The sequence below is a fragment of the Psittacula echo genome, assembly GCF_963264785.1.
Source record: "Psittacula echo genome assembly, chromosome: 1".
Lineage (NCBI taxonomy): Eukaryota > Metazoa > Chordata > Aves > Psittaciformes > Psittacidae > Psittacula > Psittacula echo.
This window is the reverse complement of record NC_137735.1, coordinates 151,954,109-151,977,915: the sequence shown is the minus strand read 5'-3', so window position 1 is coordinate 151,977,915 and position 23,807 is coordinate 151,954,109. Positions and strand designations below refer to the sequence as shown.

The 23,807-nt window shown below is 35.6% G+C and overlaps 1 protein-coding gene across 7 annotated transcripts in view; it reads right to left on the bottom strand.

The window, feature by feature from the left end:
• Positions 1-23,807, bottom strand: part of USP15 (ubiquitin specific peptidase 15) — a 63,317-nt gene that overhangs the window by 19,672 nt on the left and 19,838 nt on the right. For 6 of the 7 annotated variants that reach the window (XM_080615940.1, XM_080615941.1, XM_080615942.1 and 3 more), the window contains exons 3-8: positions 23,065-23,195; positions 20,285-20,411; positions 15,251-15,396; positions 12,647-12,708; positions 8,282-8,365; positions 906-1,050 (exon numbers count right to left, since the gene is read on the bottom strand). In XM_080615940.1, coding sequence (XP_080472066.1) covers positions 906-1,050; positions 8,282-8,365; positions 12,647-12,708; positions 15,251-15,396; positions 20,285-20,411; positions 23,065-23,195 — 695 coding nt within the window. Of the gene's footprint in view, positions 1-905; positions 1,051-6,220; positions 7,535-8,281; positions 8,366-12,646; positions 12,709-15,250; positions 15,397-20,284; positions 20,412-23,064; positions 23,196-23,807 lie in introns of those variants that run through there. The other variant, XM_080615946.1, reaches the window with a different exon arrangement.

Genomic DNA, 23,807 nt, shown 5'->3' with positions numbered 1-23,807 from the left:
CTCCAGAACCGGAGGGAAGAAAGGTGGGGGGGGGGAGGCAGTAGACTGCGTGGTTCTGATTTACAGCTTGGGCTTAAACCACGACAAAACTGTTTGATGACAAAGGAAGAGATTAACAATGAAGTATGCTCGATTAGGATCTAGTATCTTTATGCTCAGCAGGAAAAGAATGTGAGTGAGAACTTAAATACACTCTCCATGTTTTTGACATAAGACTGCTTTGAAGACAAAACACAAGTTCCAGAACTAAATGAAACCAAATTAAACAACTAGTTCTTTCTGATCAATCTACCACTGCAACTTCCACTTAAAAGGACAAAGGGGTTTTTTGGTTTGGTAAGAATAATACTAGGTATACTAGTATTTCTCTTGCAATCATAGCAAAGAAACAAGCTATTATACATTTCTGTAAAATATCTCATCCTTGAAATAGAATCTATTCAAAAGGGAAAGGTCAAAAGGAAATATGTTCAAAGGCCCCCTGCATGTTAACCTGCACACTAGAAGTACATGATAATTAGTTAGAAATAAAGGCCTAGTGATCCACTGGTCATCTATTTTTGACACTTCAGCATTACCGTCTACTCAACTGCATCTGAAAAGTAAAAAGAATTTTTTGCAACATGCATGCATAGCAATCATTACAAAAAGCAAAGAATCCCATTTTATGGTTCACTCCTGTATAATGCTGTCAAATAGCTAACATTGATCACTATACAAACCCAGGGGAAACCATGAATGCAGCTATGTAAATCAACTTTTCTAGTATAGAAATTATTTCCTCACTTTTAATTGTATCCTGCTAATTAATAGTTTCTTACTATTAATTTCCAAACATGACAAAAAATAACAAGATATTAGTTTCCAAGTAATAAGACAAGCTTATTTTATTCTAAAGTACATACCTGAATTGCTGAATTCATGAAACATGTATTCCCCAAGTTACTCAGGCCACACAGGCCTGGCTGCTCATTGTGTCTTCCTGGCTCTGAATAATCATAATTCTTATAAGCAGTATATGATGGGAGACAATAATTTGAATTTTTCACACTGTAAAAAAAAGAAACATCTTTCACAATGTAAACACGTACTCTATAGTGCTTCAATATATACAAGTACCTTATAAACTTAAATTATTAAAAATGTTAAAGTAACTTCTATGAACAATGATTTAAAGAAGCATTTAACTTTGGCAATAACATTAATTTCAATTTAAAAGTCACCTGTGCAAAACCCCAAAATCTATTGTACTGCAGTAACTGCAATCAGTAATCCCTACCCCTTTTTGATAGGATCAGCTTCACAGCTTACTCTATTCTTCATTGCTCCATCAAATTTAATACACTCAGACTTTAGACACCACCAGCAGCAATCAATCATTTACATCCCTTTTGCATCCTGCTACTGCAAGAGTGAGGTCGGTGGGAATAGGAATGCAGAGTTACAGGTGAAAGCTGAGATTTCCAAGGCCACTGTGGCATAGCTGCCTCACTGCATCAGACAGTCTATTTATAGCTTCCTTGCTAGGACAGCACAATTCAGCATGCAAATGCAGGAAAGCCTTGAGAGGTAAAAGAATGCGCAAAATGTCTTCTAACAACTTCATTATAAATCTCTATAATGCGTCTGCTTGGAGAAACTGGAGAAGAATGAAATAGGTAAAATGGTAAGATTTATAGCAGTTTGTTTCCAGATGAAATCATGCAAATGCTAAATATAGAATAACCCTCAAAAAACAGTAAAGTAAGCATATCTGAGAACACTAGAAAGGCAAATGAATCTTGTAAGAGGATGCTCTGTAATACTACAGATGCAACAAAACCCATCCAAATAGACAATTAGAGGTTAAACATAAACGATTTCAGGCACTGATCGTAACAAAATCTGTGTGATAGTTACTTCTGGCTAAAGATCAAGAGTATTTCTGCAGTCACTAAGCATTATTCACATTAGAAGCCACTTTAACAAAAATTTGGAAGACAATTGCTAAGAATGACAAGGAAAAACACTCAAAGAATCAATCCTGATAAATAATCAAGATTTATAATTGCAAAAATCTGAGGATGCAAATGCCCGCTGGCACACTCCAGCCATTATTCCTGAACAGCATCACACTCTTTACATCCAACTGAATTCCAACTGTCTCCTCAGTGCACAATTACTCACTTTTCATGAATAACAGTTGTTTTGTTTCAATTAGAAGAGATACTGAAAATTTCAAACAGAAGGGGAAGAAATTTTTCCCTCTTTCAATGGCCTCAGAAATCTGTGTATTTTTTAGCCTCACTATCCATAAAACTGCTGTTCTCAAACTTTTCTATCTGATAATTTCTCTTTAATAGTTGACTCTTCTATCAATCCTTCCTTTCTCCATATACATGCATTTTCTCTGCTTTCTGGCTTGCCCCCAAACAACCTAAGCTGCATTGTTTTTACTGGTCATTCTCCATGAAAAATAATTTTAAAGTCAGTTTTCCTGTTCAGCTTAGTCGCAGCTTAGATGCTTCACCTTAGTTTACACAAGATACTTTTTGAAATGCAGGGCCCACAGACCCTTCAAGCTTGCTTCTTGGTCAACCCTTCCCTAACATTAACCTCTGGTTCACCCATGCATTAGTCATCTTCAGGGAAAATTATCTTCCATCTCCTTTTGCACCTGCAGTCCAGCTATTGCAATCAACCCCAATCCACTTCAGATAGCAAGCCTCAGTTCCTCCAGTAAGAAAAAGCACAAGATTGCCACCGGTGCCAGTGCAGCCTCCGCAATATAGCCAACCCCGACCCATTCCAGGAGGAGTGGCTGACACACCAGAAGGCTGTGTTGCCATTCAGTGAGACCTGGACAGGCTGGAGAGTTGGGCGGGGAGAAACTTGATGAAATTCAACAAGGGCAAGTGTAGAGTCTTGCATCTGGGGAGGAACAACCCCATGTACCAGTACAGGTTGGGGGTTGACCTGTTGGAAAGTAGTGAAGGGGACAGGGACCTGGGGGTCCTGGTGGATGGGAGGATGACCATGAGCCAGCAATGTGCCCTTGTGGCCAAGAAGGCCAATGGCATCCTAGGGTGCATTAGAAAGGGTGTGGTCAGTAGGTCAAGAGAGGTTTCCTCCCCCTCTACTCTGCCTTGGTGAGGCCGCATCTGGAATATTGTGTCCAGTTCTGGGCCCCTCAGTTCAAGAAGGATAGGGAATTGCTTGAAAGAGTCCAGCGCAGAGCCACAAAGATGATGAAGGCAGTGGAACATCTCCCATATGAGGAGAGGCTGAGGGAGTTGGGTCTCTTTAGCTTGGAGAGGAGGAGACTGAGGGGTGACCTCATCAATGTTTACAAATGTGTAAAGGGTGAGTGTCAGGATGATGGAGCTAGGCTTTTCTCAGTGATGTCCAGTGATAGGACAAGGGGTAATGGGTGTAAACTGGAGCATCAGAGGTTCCATGTGAACATCAGGAAAAACTTCTTTACTGTGAGAGTGACAGAGCACAGGAACAGGTTGCCCAGGGGGGTTGTGGAGTCTCCTGCGTTGGAGATATTCAAGGCCTGGCTGGACAAGTTCCTGTGTGATGTACTCTAGGTTACCCTGCTCTTGCAGGGGGGTTGGACTAGATGATCTTTTGAGGTTCCTTCCAACCCTTGGGATTCTGTGATTCTGTGATTCCAACAGTGCACAGCACCAATAGAAATGCATGCTTAGAATGTGCACAATAAGCTTATACTTCCAGTTCTGCTTGCTTCCTACCACCTTTCTTACCTGACTCAAATATTACAATTTTCACACAGTGAAATCTCTTTTGGGAATTTAGGAGATGTGGGGGTAATAAAATGATTGAATGTACTTTCCTTGAGGATATTCACTCCCCTTCTTTTTCCTGTTCTGCATCTCTCCCCCTTCACAAACTGCCACTTTAAGAGGGACAACAGAAAGCTAGGAAATGCAATCAGTGTCTTTCGGCTATAGTGCGATCATGTGAAAGACTTCCTCAAATAAGCTGAGTAACATCACGATAATTTAATTCAAGATAATTGTAATACAGATAGATCCCCAATGATGGTTTGCTTTAAGCTACAAATTGTCAGAATTTACTTCTCAAAAGGGAAAGTATTTCTGAGCTCTTTCATCTTCTGTACTGGTCCACAGAAGTATGTGTGAGTGGTTTACAGAATGTGGTTACCACACTCATCCCGTGAGTCAGGTCTATTCATATATTTTTCTTTCAGATGGGATACTTTATCAAAACACATCCTGCAAAATACAGTGGCTCCTATGTGCAGGAGACTACATGTCTCTGTACAGCTTTATCAGTGCACAAACTTCATTTTTTCTGGAAGAATTATTTTCTTTTAAACTACATTGTGCCTCTGCTTTTCATGCTTTTGAGACTGAACAAAAACCAAAGTACTACTGCTGGTCAGTAGCAAGTGGCTAACAATAAAAAGCAAGTAAAGATGCAAGGCAAGTCTTCATGAACTTAATTCAAACAGAAATGCCATAGAAAAAATAACTTGTGATAACATGTCCTCAGCCTCCATCTGCTTTTCCTGCAACACCTCCAGAAAGTTGCTACAGATTAATGAAGAAACTATGGAAAAGCAGAGGGGTAGTATCAGAATGGGGTGTTTAATTAAGGGCAATAACAGAAAGAAGACACTAATGGCTCATAGAAGAAATTGCTGCTTAAGAAATACAGCAAAACTTGAAAAAAATAAACTGTCTTCAGAACACTTTATTTAGTTCCTGAAGTAGTAAGAATGGCAAAGGGAGATTTCCTAATGACATTTTATTATCCATAGATCTATAAATTTTGAGTTGCATTTGCCATATTTGAAATTACTTTTATGGATTGCCTGTACCCTGGCCTTTAAACCTCAAGGCACCTTTCAGATGTTGATGAACCCAGAGCACTCACTGCGTAGTGGGGAGTTCTGGGAAATGTGGATTTGGAACAGAGAAGCTTGGAAAAGCATCAGTAGCTTTAAAAAGGACATGATTTGACAGGGGAATTCCATATACCAACAACAGGTGATGCAAAAGGAATTTGAACTGCAAGAATGAACCCAGAGAATTAAAAGTTTGGAACACTTACTGAGCTCTGTAATATTTCAATGACTTTAATGCGTGGCCAGTGCGTTTTTGTGACCAGACGTTTTAACAAACCCATAATTGGGTTATATCAATTTTTAGATATGCCTGAAGCCGCAGGAGAGACCCACGTCACTATACAAAGACTACTGTCTTTGTTATGGTTCATGAGAATTGTTTAAAGAGCAAAAGATAATATTATAATCCATTTAAATAAAGTAAAAAAACACCTTCCTCGTAATATTTGCCTACGTGTCTGGTGCAACACAAAGAAACTGTTTCTACAGGTGATGTAATTAACATTTATACTTCTTGAAATAAGCATATTGAAAAATACCATGCATGTGAACAGAGCTGCCAGCTGTTCTTCTTCTGAAAAGCTGACACTACTGAATGATGAAGCAAGTCATTTTAGGAGCCTGAAACAATGGTTACAAATGAAGAACACAAAGCAAATTTTCAATTACTTCCCAACCAAAACCCCTGTTCAACTGCTTTTAATCCCCTCCCCACATAATTAAAAAAAATATCATGTGATATGAAATGTATCGCTTTATAACAGCAATAAACAGAAATTCCAGTAAGACCTAAATGTTGTGTGTCTCTCCCTGCTCCTCTGAACCCACTAACACATATTATGCTAATCCTCCTATGTTATTCTTTCAACAAGATCACCTGTAAAGGCAAAAGAACATCAAAGATCAGTTACTTTGAATCCTTCATTCCAAATGGAAATTCACATTTATAGAAATGAAGGCTTTGGACCTGATAAAATTTGCACAAGCTGTTTCTATTATCTAACGTATAACTAGCTCAACACACAATTAAGTATTTACCAATTTGAGGTTTACTATTACTTAGAATATTTTCTGAATTATACAAGTATTAAATAAATGTGCACCATATAAAGAAACATGATACTTTAAAGAGTTTTAACAAAATATGTACTCTATAGCCAAGCTCTAATAATTGCAAAACCAGGCTTGCAACATGTATGACTATTACTACACAACCTATTGTTTGCCTTTTTCTGCCTTACAAATGAATTTTGTCAGCTAAAATTATCTTAAAAAAAAATGTTATTTCTTTTAGAGTCACAGCACCTCATGTCCACATGGAGGTACCAATGGATCATGGAAAGCGACAAATGTGCAATTTCAATGTCATACTGAAGATGGTGTGGAATGTAAGAGAAAGTAAGGCAGAAACATGAAAATAAATTCCAAGCAAAGCTGTCGTTAAGTAGTTAATTAAGAAAGTAATGAAAAGAAGCCTGATCTTAACCAAGAATGATACAACACAATACAGAGATATATCTTTCCACTTATCTTTTGAAGCCAAAAATTCTTAATGCAACAGTACGTACTTTAAGTACATGGTATATTAATGGATATGACTTCTCTACCACTGAAGTACTTCATCTTGAACTTGTATTCTGATAGAAGCGCTGCTCAAGATTCTTCTGTATTATATGTTGTAGTGAATTATGAATTTGTGATTTTTTTTAATATTTATTTTAAACTCATCATAATTGGATAATTACACTGTAAGGAAAACCATGTACTTCACCGAATATCTGCCTTACATAATACCCAGATATACAGTGGTTTCAGTTACAAGAGGAAAAAGGATGGTATTCCATAACATTACAGATAACATGTGCCTAGTCTTTCATTTACAAATCCTTAAGTTATAATTAAGGCACTTTAAAGGACCAATTTCTTACCACATCTGAATTTCGTATCACTTCCTTTTAAACATGTATTTCTGTTGAAAACCCTCAAATTAAACAAACAAAACCAATCTCAGACTTTTACCTTACATTATAAAAGCTCCTATTTGGCTCCAAAATAAATCCAGAAGTAAAAACAAGCTAAAACAAGTGAAGAAACTATCTTTAAAAGCTGCAAGAGCTGGCAATAGGTTTCATAAGTGTTTCCTAAAAATAATGACAGCAGCACTAAAGAGAAGCTAACATTAAGGAAAGAAAAAAAAAGAAGGGAAAAAAAAAAAAAAAGGAAGAAAACGAAGAAGAAAAAAGCCTTGCTGGCTTAATTTAAAACAGCGGCTCCATAGGAAAAAATAACTCTTAAGCCTTGGTTCTGGCATTACAACTCTCTTTTGCATAAGCAATGGGGGAAGGAGACATTAGTTTTCAGCTGGAGGCTAAGCTCCAGTCAAATAATTCTTCACACAGTCATAGATACAATATACATTTTATTTACTACACATTGACAGAGTACAATAGGCGGCAGTTAAATACATAGATTTCAACTATTCAGCTGCTTATGTCACCTTTTTAATATTTAACATCTTCATGTTTGATGACAAAATGCACGTTTGGAAAAATATTTTAAATTTGAATGAATTGTAAGAATATGCCTCTTTGATTTCCCCCAGCTTGCATTAAAGATGACTGCTCTCTGATTTCAAGCATTTGAAAGATGCTCCATTATCTGTTAAAGTGAAATAATTTCATGTTTTTCTATATTCAACTTTTTTACAGTAGTGTACAATAAAAAAATTACACACAAAGCTGGCCACTAGAATATGGAAACTCTTCTCTATTAAACTTCTGATTTGGAATATAAAGGAGAAAACCCTTAAAAGTGAGAAGTCTGTTCAACTAAACCTCTGATTATTGTAATATTCAAGCACACCTGTCAGCCTGATCTCTCTCAAAACTCCTGGCATTAAGACAGAAGTTGAGTTGCTGATAATTCATCAATGGCTATAATCACTAAACCATTATAGCTGAAATATTTCAGTTTTAGCGGCCTCAAATCAATGTGTGATATCACATATGCTGCTAAAATACCTTACTATCATTAAGTAAGGGAAAATCTGACCACCAGAAACGTAAGCAGTCCATCTAAATTCAGGCAGGTTAATAGCAACAATGTATTTTTAGCATGATAAACTCTAAACGAAATCTTTCTGTATTTTCTTGCAACACTCAACATTCTTTTTAGCGTCTACACTACTGAACACTAAGAGCTACCAAATATCTTTAACTGCGTTTCATTTCCTGGTATCATGCTTTAACAATACCTACACTATGAGATAGTGACCAGTAACCATTCACCATCCAAATATTGCAAAACAAATAGAAATCCTTAAGCTAGGAGTTATAAAGCATCAAAATTTGGTTATGTCACACTGGGGCAATTAAATTAAATAATGTTTTAAGGTATATTGCTTACTTTCTGTTGTTCATGTTGTTATAATTATTTGATAGAGATGGAGAGATCTTTGGTAAAGTTGAAAAATTGGATGCACCTGGGGACCTTTAAAAATATGAAAATGATAAATTAGATAAAAAGGCTGACATATTAAAAATTATGAAAGAAAGCCAACAAATGAACAATGCACATAAACAAGCATGGAAAAGAAGTATTTTTTAAAAAGTGGGCACAGAACTAAAATCACCCAGGACATGCAGCCCTCAGAATTCGTCTTTTAAAACTTGAAATGCTTCACAATACTTTGAAATTTTACATCATGTTGAAGAAATAGAGCTATTAAGAAGCAAACAAATCAACGACAACAACAAAAAAGTCACAGGCCACTGCTCTAAAAAAAATGTTTTCAGTTTATGGAAATTTTAATAATTTTTCATTTAAACATAAATGGATGTTGAGATGAGATACAGAAACTATTAAGATACATAATTCAAAGTTACTTGCTACTAGCAGTGTGAAGCCATTTAAATAAAGTTGTCTTACTAATATTGATAGTTAAAAACCCCTCCAGGATATTATGCACAATACTAAGTGACCATTAATTTTTTTTTTTTTTCCCAAAAGTAATAGCATTATCACTCATCCCCACTGTTTAAGACTATTTTTAAATATAAGAACACTTATCATTTTAATCACATAGACCCTCTGAAAGTCAATACACAACTATCTTGATGTGTATTTTTCTTTTTCTGATCAAATCTTACAGATAAGCACGGAAACAGCTCTGAATACTGAAAGGAATTTATGCACCTTCATGTTTTTGTGGGCCCTACACAACTCCAAGTTGTTTGCATAAAGCTCCTGCTGTCATTGGCAAGCTTTGAAATAAATATCACCATATTAAGAGAAGAATTCTGCATGCTCAGGATTTTTTTAAGCACCTTTCAAGAACTAAACTGTTCAAGGAGATCAACATTTTTACACAGGGAATTTTTCCCAAGTATATTTTCACATTTATTTTCAATGCTTTATTAATAAACCTTTTACAAAAGAAGTCATGTGAAGAAAATATATTCCAACCAACATTCATAAAGCTTTCCTATAGTTTTCCTTTATCCATCTAAATCCTCTTCTTTGAACACCACTTTCAAAGTAGTAAAATACACAGATTTTGTCCATAAGAGAGGTATAAAACTGAAGGCAGTTTTAAGTCCACTTCAATCTGAGACAAAAGTTAAACCATGCACATTCAAACATGTAATTATTTTAGAAAGTATTTGACCAAGTCATTTTGAACTGAGATTGAATTTTACAAAACAAACTTGAAGCTTTTGTATTTAAACCAAATTCAAATGCAATACAGTTTTAAATTTAAGAACTCGATGTATAACTGTTGTCTAACAAATGGAAAGAAATCAGAGTAAGATACATAAAGGTCTGGTTTTGACCAAAACCTAACAGTAAGTCCATTTGTTTCTTAGAGAAGATATCCTACTGCTCTGAGGTGTGCACCTTTTCTGCTTGCTTAAGGCTGTTTACATTGTTAAATCCTGTGCACAGGGAAGAACAGAATTCATCCACAGCTCTTACAGTTTTCAACACAATACCTGTGGGAAAACTTCATAACATTGGCAGAAATCCTCCCACATCATTTAAAACAAACAAACAAACAAACAAAAGACCAAAACAAGGATAATAAACCCTGAAAAGACAGTAATACAGGAAACTCATGAAGTTCAGTCAAAGGAAATGCAAAGGGCTGCACCTGGGGAAGAACAACCCCAGGCACCACTATGCACTGGGGTGTAGAGGCCAGTGACCAGATGGAAAGCAACTGGACAGAGGAGCACCTGGGGTCCTCCTGGACAAAAAACAGAACATGAGCCAGCAATGTGCCCTTGTGGCCAAGGCAGCCAACAACCTCCTGGGCTGCACTGAGCAGAGAGTACTGCCAGCAGGTCAAGGGTGGTGATCCTTCCCCTCCACTCTGCACTGGTGAGACACCCCTGGAATGCTGTGCTTAGTTCTGGGCTCCCCAGTACCAGAGAGACAGGGACATACTGGAGCAAGTCCAGTGAGAGGTCAGGAACGTGGCCTCAAATCTGACAGCATCTGACCTATGGAGAGGGGCTGTGACCCAGAGAGCTGAGGCTGTTCTGCCTGGAGAAGAGAAGGCTCCAGAGTGAACTCAGCAACTTGTATAAATACCCAGTGAGAGGGAACAAAGGAAATGGAGCGAGCCCCTTCTCAGTGGTACCCACAGTAAGGAGAAGAGCCAACGAGCACAAACTGAAGCACAGGCGGTTCTAGTTAACTACAAGAAATCTTGTTTCACAGTGAGGGTTATCAAACAGTGGAATAGGTTTTCCAGGGAGGCTGTGGAGCCTCCATCCCTGGAGATGGTCATTACCTAACTGGACACAGTCCCAAGGAACCTGCCCTAGCTGACCCTTCTTTGAGCATGAGATTGGACTAGACAATCTCCAGAGGTGTCTTCCAACCTCAACTGTTCTGTGATTCTGTGAAAAGCTTAGCTGATGTTCTGAAATGATCCTGCCCTTTTCAAGCATTATATACCTTTCATCCTTTCCAATGTTCTGTATTTTGACCTTTCTAAATACGGCATTTTATCCCCTGGCCTCAGAATTTATGTTTACAATTTCTACTTTTGTAATACAAGCACTACAAAAAAGTAGCCTCAGCAGGATGTGGTGTGAGACAAGGTTGTGATCGATGACAGGACTGTAGGAAGGTATCTGGATGTACACTATTTGTGATGACAAACTAACACATCTCACACAGATGACTCAAAAGCAAGTGTTTACAATTTCTATCCCTTTAAATATTTATTAGATTTTTTCATAAAGTTTTAAACGGTAAAAATCTGTCACAATTACTGTGTTGATAGTTTCTATTTGAATCCACTGAACTTTGCAAACCTTCCACTACTATAATGCATTTGAATACCAAATTTCAGTCAAACTTTCTGATAGCTGCCAAACCTCACAAACACACCCTAGCTTCACATTAAAACTATACATCCTCATTTTCTGCTTTACTTACAGCCTCCTCTGACACCAGTATTTCCAATTACCATTTTACTTGTTCCTAGATCAAAAGTCTTCCAGGAGACATTCTTTAAGTTATATACTGCTTCTAATTGCCTACCATTCTATTTGGCAGAATAAAAGCAGGTACCATCACCAAGAATATCTTCCTACCAAAACTTCCAAAAAACCCCAAGACATTCAATTATCTAAATTCTTTTAACCTTCAAACTCTACATCTAAAATTTGACTCCAAGTTTATATTTCTGCTAGGTGCTTTTAAGGTCAGAGATTAAACTACAAGTATTTTGCATCCCATTCTTTCTGCTGCTCTACATTCCCAATTTTTTGTTTCATAATATCTTGCTGAACAAGATTATACTGTTCATACTAAGCTAAAATTGAACTCAGACTTCATTAAACAACTTAATAGAAGCTAGTGTTTCTAATAAAAGTGATTGAGATAAAACACCAAAGATAAAGAATCCCTGTTCTTCAAATGATAAGCAGTAATATTATAAAAATGCTTGAAAACAACAATGAACCTTAATTACATGAATGCAGAATATAAAAAGGAATACGGAACTTAAAAGAACCTTTTGTGAAAAATATGCTCGAGAATCAGCCAACAAAGGGAAAAAACCCCACAGTTAACTATTTGGACTGAGATCATGTTAGTTTTCTAGTAACTAGTCCCAACTATTATTGCAAAGCAATAGAACATGATACAGACCCTGAAAACAAGATTAAGAAAGTTTTGGAGAAACCACATGCAAGTCTTTCTACCCACTTGCAATACCAAGGTATTACTGATAATGGCAGCAGGCAGAACAGAAAAGAAAAAAAAACATTGTACTGTGTTAACTGATGACAGCCCAACAAAGAACAAAAGCAACATGCTGGTAATGTGCACTGCAATTTAAATAATATTTATATGTAAATATTGTGTTCTGAAGATAGAAGGACAAACTACCCGTGAGCACACTCAAAGAGAAGAAAAATTCTAAATATATATACCTGTATTAATTTTAAAGAAATATAAATAAGTTTTGCAGTTTTCTACTATGAACTTTTACTCTATTTTGAGCAGAATAATGTATATCACTGGCTGAAATCAACAAAATTAAGCAATGTATATGCAGGAGCTCATCATGTCATATTTTACAGTATGCAGCACTTAACAACAAGTACACTACTCATCATGTTTCCAGCTAAAACATCTGAAGGTCAACTTTAAAAATGCCACTTTTAAAAACAGCTGGGTTTTTTTTAAGCAAAATGACATATGAAAATAGTTAAGCTATAGTGAGTAACTATATGAGTTAAATTCTCAACTTACTTGGGAGTTGAAGGACCTCTTGGCCACGATCCATCCTCATTCTTCTGTTCTATCACCAGTACCTACCACAAAAAGTATAATAAGAAAACTGAAATATAGAATAATAGAATAGAATCATAGAATAGTTAGAATAATCAGGAGATTTAACAATCATAATCATATAATCATAATTCAATAATCATAGAATAATCAGGAGATTGCTTTCTGTTCCAATCTTTTTAATGGATTTCCTGACATGTGACTGAGATGGGAAAGACTGATGTTTAAGTTACTATTCCCCGAGGTTCAAGAATATTCAATTACACTTACTTTTCCTCTATTCACTTTTTTCTCCCCACATCTTAATTTGTGCAACTTCAAGCAAGCCACTTAATACTTCTATGCCTCTAGAATCTATGGATATAATGTCAAGACCTTACCTCTCCAAGAGGTCAGAAGATAACCTGCAATGCCTAAGCAGCATCTATGAATATATAGAAATCCCATGTTTATACAACAGCCCTGTTAAGGAAGGGATATTCCTGAAGGAATTCTGCATCACACACAATACGGATCAGTAGGAATAAAACCCCAACAAAACCAAATGAAACTGCTTTCTGCCTTGATAGCCTTAAAGTCCTACCTGTCTGGTTATTCCTGTATTTTTTGCAGAAGTATTCATCTAATATTAATTTTCCAATAGGACAATTGGCTAATGAAATTAACTTTGGTCAAGTTGTTACTGGTACAAAAGGGAGTACAGAACACGCAGTCCTAAACACAGGCATCAACTGCCATTTGAAACGCCTTTGGGTATTTGAGATATCTGCCCTATGCTGGCAGATATGACACAGGACCTACAAAAAGCTCATGCCTTTCTGGATTGACAGCTGGCATAGCCAGATCATTTGAAATAGCAATTAAATTCAGTATTTAAACAAAATCTAACTCTAAATTTCCAATGCAACTAATTCTGCATAACTACACACTGATGTTTCAAGATGCTAATTAACTGTCATACTGTACTTGTAATGTGTCTAAACAGTGACATACATTCACATAGGTACTTATGCCCAAAACCTTATACATAAGTCATGCTGCCACTTGAAGATGTAAGCACATTTTCAGTCTGAATACACTAAGACGTGACATTGAAAATTAGCTTTCTCTCTGGAAAAGAGTAGTCTGCTGTCTTTGGTCATGAATGCTGCTGTAAAGGCACACTGTGCCATATTGCCTTCCACTGGCTCTCAGAAACTACTAAACAAAAGGAAGATTTAGACTTAAAAGTTCAATGAAACCCCTAAAGGCTCACTTCAGAAACCAACTGATAAATTTAGAACATTAAATCACCTGGTTTAGAATTACACAGTAGAAAAACAACTATTAGGTTAGACGGACTTTAATAGTCAGAATAACTATTATTAGATTAGGAGGCTCAGCAAAAAAATAACAAACTTGTGTGTCAGTAAGTGCAACTGACACATGGTCTATCACATGTAGCATTTTCAGAAACCATGGTTAAACTTGGTTTTGAGCAATATTTGTTTTTCTGAAAGTACAGATGTCACCTAAAGATCTTTTTATAGCTGTATTAGACCATGCTTACTTCAAGGTTAATGTTTCACTGGGATAGAGGCAATTTGCAAGTTACATCTTTGACACAAATAGGAAATAGGGGCTCTTTTAGCAGGATCTCTGCATTGTTAAGATCACCTGAGTGCATGCAGCATGAAGCTAAAGGGCACAATAACTCAAGCTGTTATTTTGCTTCACTGATTACTTACCTTTCATGCCATAAAAGAAAACAGAAGCGCAGCATAAATACAGCTGTAAGCAGGTTAGAGTCAAGTATTTCAAAGCAAAAGGAAATACTTTTAATACAATCTTGCCTACAATTACTACCAATGAATTTCATGCATTCATGTTTGTAGCATGACAGCATGAACTACAGCTGCTGAAAAAATACCCAATTCTATTTGAAGACTAAAGAATCAAAGTAATAATCTGAAGTTACTCCAATGATGTAATTGTTCAGGCAGTTCATATTTCTGTAGCTTTAGCATCCAGTATTTGCTCTTTACATTGATCAGAAAAGGTAGAAAAAGTATCTTGTAAGAAAATCTCCCAGAAAGGGATTTTAAAGTGATGATACAAGCCTCATGCTAAAGCAGGTTTTCAGGCTTTTTCATCTCCATAGTTCTACCTGAAAACTTTTCACTTTTTCTTAAATTCTAAAATCTGGACAGTGAAATTTGAGTAGAAAACATTATTCTTCTAGAGTACCTAAAAAGTTCTTCAAATTTTGGGTTTAATTTTAGGAACATATTCCAGATCTTAGGAGCATTTTTTTTTCTTGTTTCAAGTTTTGCCAAATTCCAAGTCAGAAGCATTACATTCATTTATTTTTAATTCACCAGGAGAGTTAAACTCATCTTTAATCCTGAAAATACACTCAAAGACTACTTCTATTTTGGCGAATCTGTTTATAAAATCCTCTATCCCTAACCAATCTAATAGGAGGCAATTTTCATTTAAAAAGAAGGAAAATTCATTGGGTATGGTTACACTTTCATGGTAAAAAAAAACCCCTCAAACCAACATATAAAAAGTATTGCACTGTACCTGTCCCTGGTATAAGCCAGCATCCTGTATGGTACTATCTGGTTTATTCAAAGGTTCAAAAGTGTTACTCATGTATTTGTTCCACAATCTGGTCTCTTTTTCACTTGGAATATTGAAGATTTTTCTTATCTCTTTTTCGATTGTATCTGTTTTGAAAGGGAGAGAACACAAGTTTAGCATTTCACTATGCAAACAGCATAAAGAAGAATAAAAATAAAGGATCAGAATCTCCTACTCTTTTCTTACATTCAAAACAAAATATTAATGAAAATGTAGAAACACAGCCATGCAACTACACCATGTTGTAGTTCAAGCAAGAAGTTGCTAGTTCCCTTGCCTTTAAAATGTAAACAGCCAGATGATTATTTTATTCCCTCCTGAATCTCTTAGCGAAGCAGACCAAATAAAGACAAGTTGGTAAGAACAGGTACAGGAGGTACCTACGTACCCACCTACTAATTTTTCAGTGTGGTAACACAAGAGTGTGGATGGGTAGGGAATGGTTAGAAGTGAGACTGGCAGCAAAACCAGGCGCAGGGAGTGCAATTCATTCAGTTCCTCTCTCTAAATCAAACTGTTCTTGGTTTTCACTCTTCTACTACCCATATCCCAGTGCAATTAGCACTAACCAAAATCTATATGCACAAAGTTTAATCTACATGCTTACAGGAATGACTACTTTGTAAAACTGAAGTGCATAAATTTACATTAAAAGGATGATGTAAGATTTTATGCTCCTGAAAGTTTTAACATAAAAAGGTCTACCAGCTTGTACAATACTTGACAGAAAAAAGTGTTACATAATTTTAAGGTAGCATAACTATTGTCTACAACTGAAATGCAAGAAGTTCATAATCAACTCCATTCTCCTTATGCAAAAATAGAGTTTATTAAAAGTTCTTTAATTTGATCTAATATGTACAGTGCTACACCATAGCAATCTTAGGTTTTGGTTTTTTTTTTTAACTGATGCACTCACAAAGGCCCATGGCAACCAAGTCTCGTAGCAGTTAACACAGAAAACAAAACAGGAGTCAAGAAATGTACTGTTTATTCCTGATGATCACTGAAAACACAATTCAAAAAATGAGCACTGTAAGCTCTTTGAGAGATACTCCCCTGAAATATCAGGATAAAACACCAGTGTGTCAGCTCCTCTAGCATTCCCTTTCCCCCCTTTTACTTAAGACTATTATTGTCTCTTCTGCTATGTTAAATATGAAGTCAAAATGAGACCTGAAGCTTGAAAAGTACTTCATAAAAATCCAGCCATTGGCTTGTGAAATGCATTACAACTGGTCAATAAAAAATTTGTAGATACTGTAGGCAACTGTATAAAATTTCTTTCTATCCTACTTAACACACATTCTAGTATGAAACCAAGAGTTAGACTGGATCATCTGTTTCTCTAAGAGAGATGATGATGGCACCTACCTTGCCTACACAACAGTGCAACAGGCTGTTACTTGATTTATTGACTTTAAAAAAAACCCTAAAAAAATCATGTACTGTCTGAATCAACTCTGAGCCAATGATTTCAAGTAACTGTATTTGAATGTAAGAATGAAGCTAGTCAGCAACAGTCTTCTAAAAAGAAAATAAAAAACAGATTTAGCAATGAATTTCACTAAACAAATATACAAAATAATTTTTCTTTTATTAATATCATAACTAATTATTTGCACATTGCGCCTCATATTCTTTGCAAGTACTAAGTTTTAACATATTCCAGCTTCACTAACAGGACTGCTATAAGACAGGAAGCATCAATCCTATCAGATGATTACACAATATCTCCAGGAGTCTGGGAACAGCATGTTCCACTTGACTATTATGCTAATTTTTAGACTGAAACTAAGGCTCTTTTACATACTTCCATGAATGGAAGCAATGCACACCTTATAATCCTTCCCCCCAAGAATCACTGAAGAGGTGGTGTGCTGGCTTATGATCTAAAGTGAACGTATCTGTTCCAGTATAAACGAAAACTCTACATTCAAACAGGCATGGTCTGAGGCACATTGTGTACGGGGTTCTCATCTAGTAGCGCTATTCACACCCCATATATGTTATGAATAGTACCAGGATGATGTCTAAAAAAGACAGGAGGAACTGTCCTTTAAAAATGCCTCTCACTCCATCAGCTATATAGCCACAATTTCAGATAGCTCAAATTGAGAGTAAAAGGTTATGGATCCCACATAAGATATATCCTATACTGTTGAAAATTAGAAGGCTCCTCAAAAAAAACCCAAAAAACAAACCAAACAAAAAAACCCCCTCAAAACCCAATAAAACCGCAACCAACCAAACAAAAAAAAAAAACAGCTGCATGATTACAGTACTATTTTGCAAGACTCTTGACTATTTTCAAGACTCTTGACAAGATGCTGGAGAAGTCCAGTGAATGCTAATACAAATACACCCTGGCTTCCCTAAAGATGAGTGCTACCACAAGTACTGGCTAAAGGAAACCATAGTAAAATATTAATCTGTACTATGAAATAGTAACCCTAGTTTCCTTAAGAAGGGAAAGGCTAGTCACAGATCCCAGAACAAACTGTCCCTCAAGGGTGGCAAGTTTTGCATTCTTGTATTGTGCAGCAAATTAAAGGGAAAGATGAAACAAAGCCATTTGTCAAGATAATTTACTAGCAAAAGCCCATTAGATGCACAGCTACTGGTGTCATCTCCTACAAAGTTTATCAGCTCAGTTCTGGAACTGTTTTATGACATTGCAGGCACAACCTGACAGAGGCTGCAGACAGTCCTTCTGTCATTTTGTGAAACTCTTGAATAGAGACAGAAAATGTCTACACACATTCTCTGATGACTTTGTTTTGTCATACTTTGATATATTCAATACTCCTGAAGGATCATTAACTCATTTTCACTCAGAAGCCCTGATCCTAGAAATATCAACAACAGCTGCCTGAACTACATCTAGCTCATTTTCTTTTTAGAATTAAACACTTCACACCTGCCCCAAAAGTTAGCCATCAGTTTCCAAGTTAATATGCACTGCCTTCAAGGTGAGAGTTCTTGATTGTAGAAGAGTCCCAAGAACACACTAGATGTGTCTAGTACCATCCCAAGAAAATGACTGTCGTTATTCTGTTTTTTATAATTACTTTTTCCTATCTAGTACTAACTTATTGACATACACCTTAGCTTAGTTCCCATTTGAGTGGAAAAACAGAAGTATTCCAGGAATAACATACATTTGAAGACCAGTAGGTAAATATCATATTGTGCTTACAATACATAAGGTGCTCCAAATTTTTTTCTGTTTACCTGATTTAAGGAAGGTGTCATACTGATCGTTCGATGGCACTAAATAATATAATCAGTGATGGTGGGTAGAAAAATTAAAACTTTCTGAAAAGACTATAGTACCTTATATGTCCACTCACTTCAGTGGGGCTGATACTGACTGTTTTGTACTACAAGTCTTCTGCAACCATAATGAAAATGCATCCATTACTGGCATATACAAGGAAGGCTGAAAAATAATCAAGATTCTGCAAGATTCCTCTTGCACATTATTTATCGATCTAATGAGCATGTCTGCTATATATCTCATGAATTCCAGAACTACCTTAAATATACTTGAGGTAAGGACAGCAGTGGGGAGTACAAATCACAATTTTACTAATGGATAACAGAAAAAACTCAGAGAATAGTCATTTTTTTACTCTTAAAAGTGATTTTAGTCTTTCTAGCCCTTCTTCTAAGATGAGATAGGATGGCCCTGCTTAGTACTCTGCATAAGAAGTTTCAGCTTCAGAAATGGGCTTCCAAGAGCGTATCATTCATATGCCATGAAAGCAAATAAGGCAATTAATCAATTACCTGTAATTCCAATGATACAATTAAATTCACTATAGCTGCAAAATAGCCTGCATTTAGTCTTCAAGAAGGGATAATGTTAAATTGTTTTTTTTCTAAGTTTCTGAGTTTGCTTAGAGAATACTGAAGTACAACTTCCCAAGTTCAACCAGATCTCGAAAAGGTCAATTAACATACAACACTAAAGCCTTGTTTCAATAAGAGATTTCATAATTTTAAAGTTTTTATTCTAATACAAGTAGATGATTACTTAAAGATTAAATTTTAAGCAAAGTAAATGATTGTGTTTTGAAAGCAAGCAAAATCTGCAAAGAATTAAAAGGTAGCAATTGTAAGTCACTACGAATAACGTAAAGAGAAGCGAAATCTGAAAGAACACCACTGTTGTCAAAGAATGTAAACAAAGAGTAATGGCTGGGCATAAAGTGCCAAGGACATAAAGTACAGTTCTAAATGCACAAATACAGTTGATTGAAAGGCTCTTATCTCACATACACATAACAAATACACCAAAAATTGAGCTTATGTGAACAGTAGTATCTCTGCATATATTCTGTTACTTTCAGAGACAAATGTTATCAAAATATGGTTTCAAACAATGACTCAAAGAGCAGCCACAGTAACTATAAATAAAGGTAAATTAAAGGTTTAGTACAGGACTTAGTTACTGTAAAAGATTGTGCCTGACCTGCCACTGCACAACCCAAGGAATACTGCCTTTGTAGGTCACCTCAGCCATTAATTTATAAATTCAATTAGTTCTTGTGTTTTGTAATATACCCTTCTCTTATTATATGACTAAAGAGGTTTGGCTAATGAAAGACATTAATAGAAACACATGAAAAAAAAAATGTACTTCTTACACACTAAAAGCCAAGAAAAACTACTACAAAAGCCCATAAAATAAACAGAAACATCACACTTCCTGAAAATCACAAACTTCTACTGTTAACGCAGATACCTAGATAAAACTGCACAATTAAATATTTTTTTAAAAATTGTATTAAAAATCCTAAATATTCCAAACTATTTCACTTTAAATTTTAACCCAAAGTTAGCCCCATCCTTTTTAATGGTTACAATACCCATCTATCATTTCACCTAGAGACCTATTTATTCAGAACTTGCTACCAAGTACTATTTAAACAAGTAACAATCACATATTTTAAAAAATAGTTTGCATACCTATTGTATCAGCTTTACTAAATCTTCGTGTGACAACATTGTTCATATTTCCATTTTCACAAAGCTTCAATTCAGTTAGATATACTTCTACTTTGCAGTGCTTTACAAACATACCCTGTTCAACGACCTGAAAAACAGATTGGGATCAGGTATCAGTTCAAACGTGTTTTCATATATGCACTTCTAAATACTTTTGAGAACTCTTCAAGAAATCGAAGTTCTGGGAATGTAAGAAACTTAATAAACGTTAAAAAATTAGAACTAAAATTATATTATAACTTTTTAGAAATACAGCAAACTAAAAAATAATTTTTTTGCATGATTATGTTGCCTTACCTGTATATAACACCAACACCATGACTTTCAATGTTTTAAGAACAGTGGGAATCACAAATATGCATGCTTACCCAAAAGATAAGATACTCAAAAGATAATACCCACTAAAAGTTATTTTTATTTCAAAATATATTTGCTGCATGCCACTTGCTCAAAACATGAAGAACTAGTTTTCCCAGTTAAAGAATACATATAAAAAACAGAATACAAGCTAATAAAATCAGGATATCACATTTTTAAATAAAACCTACAAATATTCCACTTACATTCTGACAATACATTAATTTGAAATTTCACCTACTCATTACAGGGTTTTATGTTCTTTTTGTAACCCATTAAAAATAGTTAAGTATAAAGGTTGTTTTTTTTTTTTTTTTTTTTTTTAATAAAAGTAAAATGTAGAAAAAAATATTCAGGGTCACCTCTTAAATGTTTTTCCCTTTGATCTTCCAAAGTGTAACTGCAGTACTTAGTCATGTAGACTGTTCCAAAAATAACCATTGCCCTGATATGTGATACATCTGACAAATACGGTAATAAAAAAAAAAAGCCACCAGCTAATTGCTAGGACAGATCTGTACAAATATAACTCGTATGCATGTGCCATAGGAAAAAGAAATGTATCAGTGAATGATTTCATTGCTGCTCAGTAGTTTGCTTTAGCTTTAATGACTGCCAACCATGCTATTTAAATAAAAATGCATCTTCATTTGAGCAGCTTAGTAGGGTTTCCACCTAGCACAGTAACAACAAAACAGTTGCTGTCAACAAAACTGTGCAGTATAGCTAAGGCATCTCTGAGAATAAAACTGACACTCTAGTGGTAGTATTGCCACATTCTGTTTCATAAAGTTGTGATGTCATTTGACATAGGTCAAGTAAAACAACAAATCAATTTCAAATTTGGATCCAAATTTCAAAAAAGGTTGATGTAACCAAAGGAATGAAAAAAAAAGTGTCATCCCACCTCTATGAAAAAACACTAACATGGACAGGAGAAAGATTCATGGACAAATGACCAAAGTATCAGAAAGAAAAATTCTGAACTGGAATATACATCTCTGAGAACTACTGCTCATATTGGCAGAAAACAATGAAGCCATGCCAGTTTACATGGCCACTCATTACACTCCAGGTATTTTTCCAGTTAGTTCCTTCCATGAAGAAGGCAACTTACTGTAATTTCCCTTCTCTCTCCCTGTATTTCACCCCCAAAGTGAAAAAATAACAGAAGTTTTACTTCACCATGATGATGAAAGAGCATTCAGTTTGCTGAAATCCCTCTTTAGGAAAAACAGTAACAAGTTGATAACATGCATCTTTAAAGAAGGAAAGCCATTTTAATAGGTTTTAGTTCTTACAGAACTAGAAAAAGAGAGATTCCAGGGATGTCTCTTAAAAAAAAAAACCAACCTAAAAAAAATCCCTCTCTTATTGTGTTAAAAAGAATGTTAAAAGCTGCTTCTATTGCTGCCCAAATGAATCCTGAAGACAGCAAATTTCTTCTATAGCTAAATCTGGCATTTGTTTGAAAAGAACAGACTTCAAGTAAGAGGCCAGCATGCACACAGCTAGACCATAATCATATCGTAGAAGAAAAAGTTATATTTCACCAGGAGTCATATCAAACTAAATTCTAATCATAATATTACTTCAACAGTTCTTCAGGAATTAAAAAAACAAAAACCAAAAAACCAAAAAAACCACAAGTGTCCTAACAGTAAATTTAGAAGTTGCAAACATAGCAAAATGTATTCTAAAACTTACACAATTCACTACAGTGAGGATGTAACTGTAGTCCCTAGCCTGATAATCTTAAGAAATAATACTATCAAAAGAGACTGTATGACCAATAAACTTGTAAAATGTTGTACCACCCTTAATAAGAAGGATGGTATGTCCTGGAGCAAAAAAATTAACATAAAAATATTAATTTTTAAGTATCTCATACTAATGGAGGGCCACAGTATCCACCATACCATGGACTACTACCTGTGTTGAGGTAATCTTTTTACTTAAAGAAAAAATTCCCTTTGCAATCTGCTGAACACAGAAGACTCTGCTTACCAGAAAAAGAACTACTAATTACTCTGCCAGAGTTAACATCATTAGAGTCAGGCTCTTCACTAACATAGTCAAGACAGGTTTAGGGTTTTATACCTAATTACAAAATAATTTGCACTAATAGACTTTCAAGCTCCTAATGCAAGTTCTTGAAATATTAGAGGATTTACTTACAAAGGAAAAAAGAAGTTATATCCTTTTGATCCTTGTTTCTCAATACTAACAAAAATTAGGTATCTATAATCAACTAAAGCAGGAGTTGTCTATATGATTATCATAGGCCAGGACTTACAATCTTCTAATAAATACATGTGCAACTCCTGCATATTTACAGGACTTAATCCGAATCATGTTCAGCCCAGTAGGTTATTTAAGAGTACCTTGCGTGCTATTGGCTCTTGACCTTCCATCAGTGTGTACCAGCTAACTAGCCTATTCCAGCCTTCAGTTGGCAGAAGGATGTAGTCCAGCTCATCAATGAGATGTTCCTTGAGAGACTGAGAATCACCATCTAAAAGAGAAAGATATTTTTACTTGCATACTGTAATTCTGTTGAGTTTTTAATGTATCATACATTAAACAAATGTATTCTCTGAGTCAGTTATATTATCAGTATTATGGTATTCAAAGCAAAACTTTTCTGAAACTATTTAGGCAAACTACTCACTTCCTGCATAGCACACCTATTATAGGTAGTATTCCTACACTCAGGAATCCAAGTGACAACCCCATATCCTCATGCTAAGTGCCTAACTTGTTATCGCACACTATCATAGCCTTAGAAAAACCAATCCATTTCTCCACCCACTTCGCACATAATCCCACATCACCATGGATACTTCCATTTCATGCTACAGTTGCACCCTTCACTGAAAATGCAGAAATGGGTAGTTACAGCAGATCAAAGACAAAGTTTGAAGTCATTCATTCCATATCAGGCTGGGAAAATAACATGGTACAATCCTCCTACTTAAAGGATCCTACGTGCTCTGGAAACACAGTCCTTATAAAATTCTTCATGGGGACAGCAAGATGCAGCATTTGAAAGAAGTACAACTTGCAACCTCTTAAGTAGCATGCTTTCAGTTTTCATTCAACCCTTATTACAGCAGTAAGATAGCAA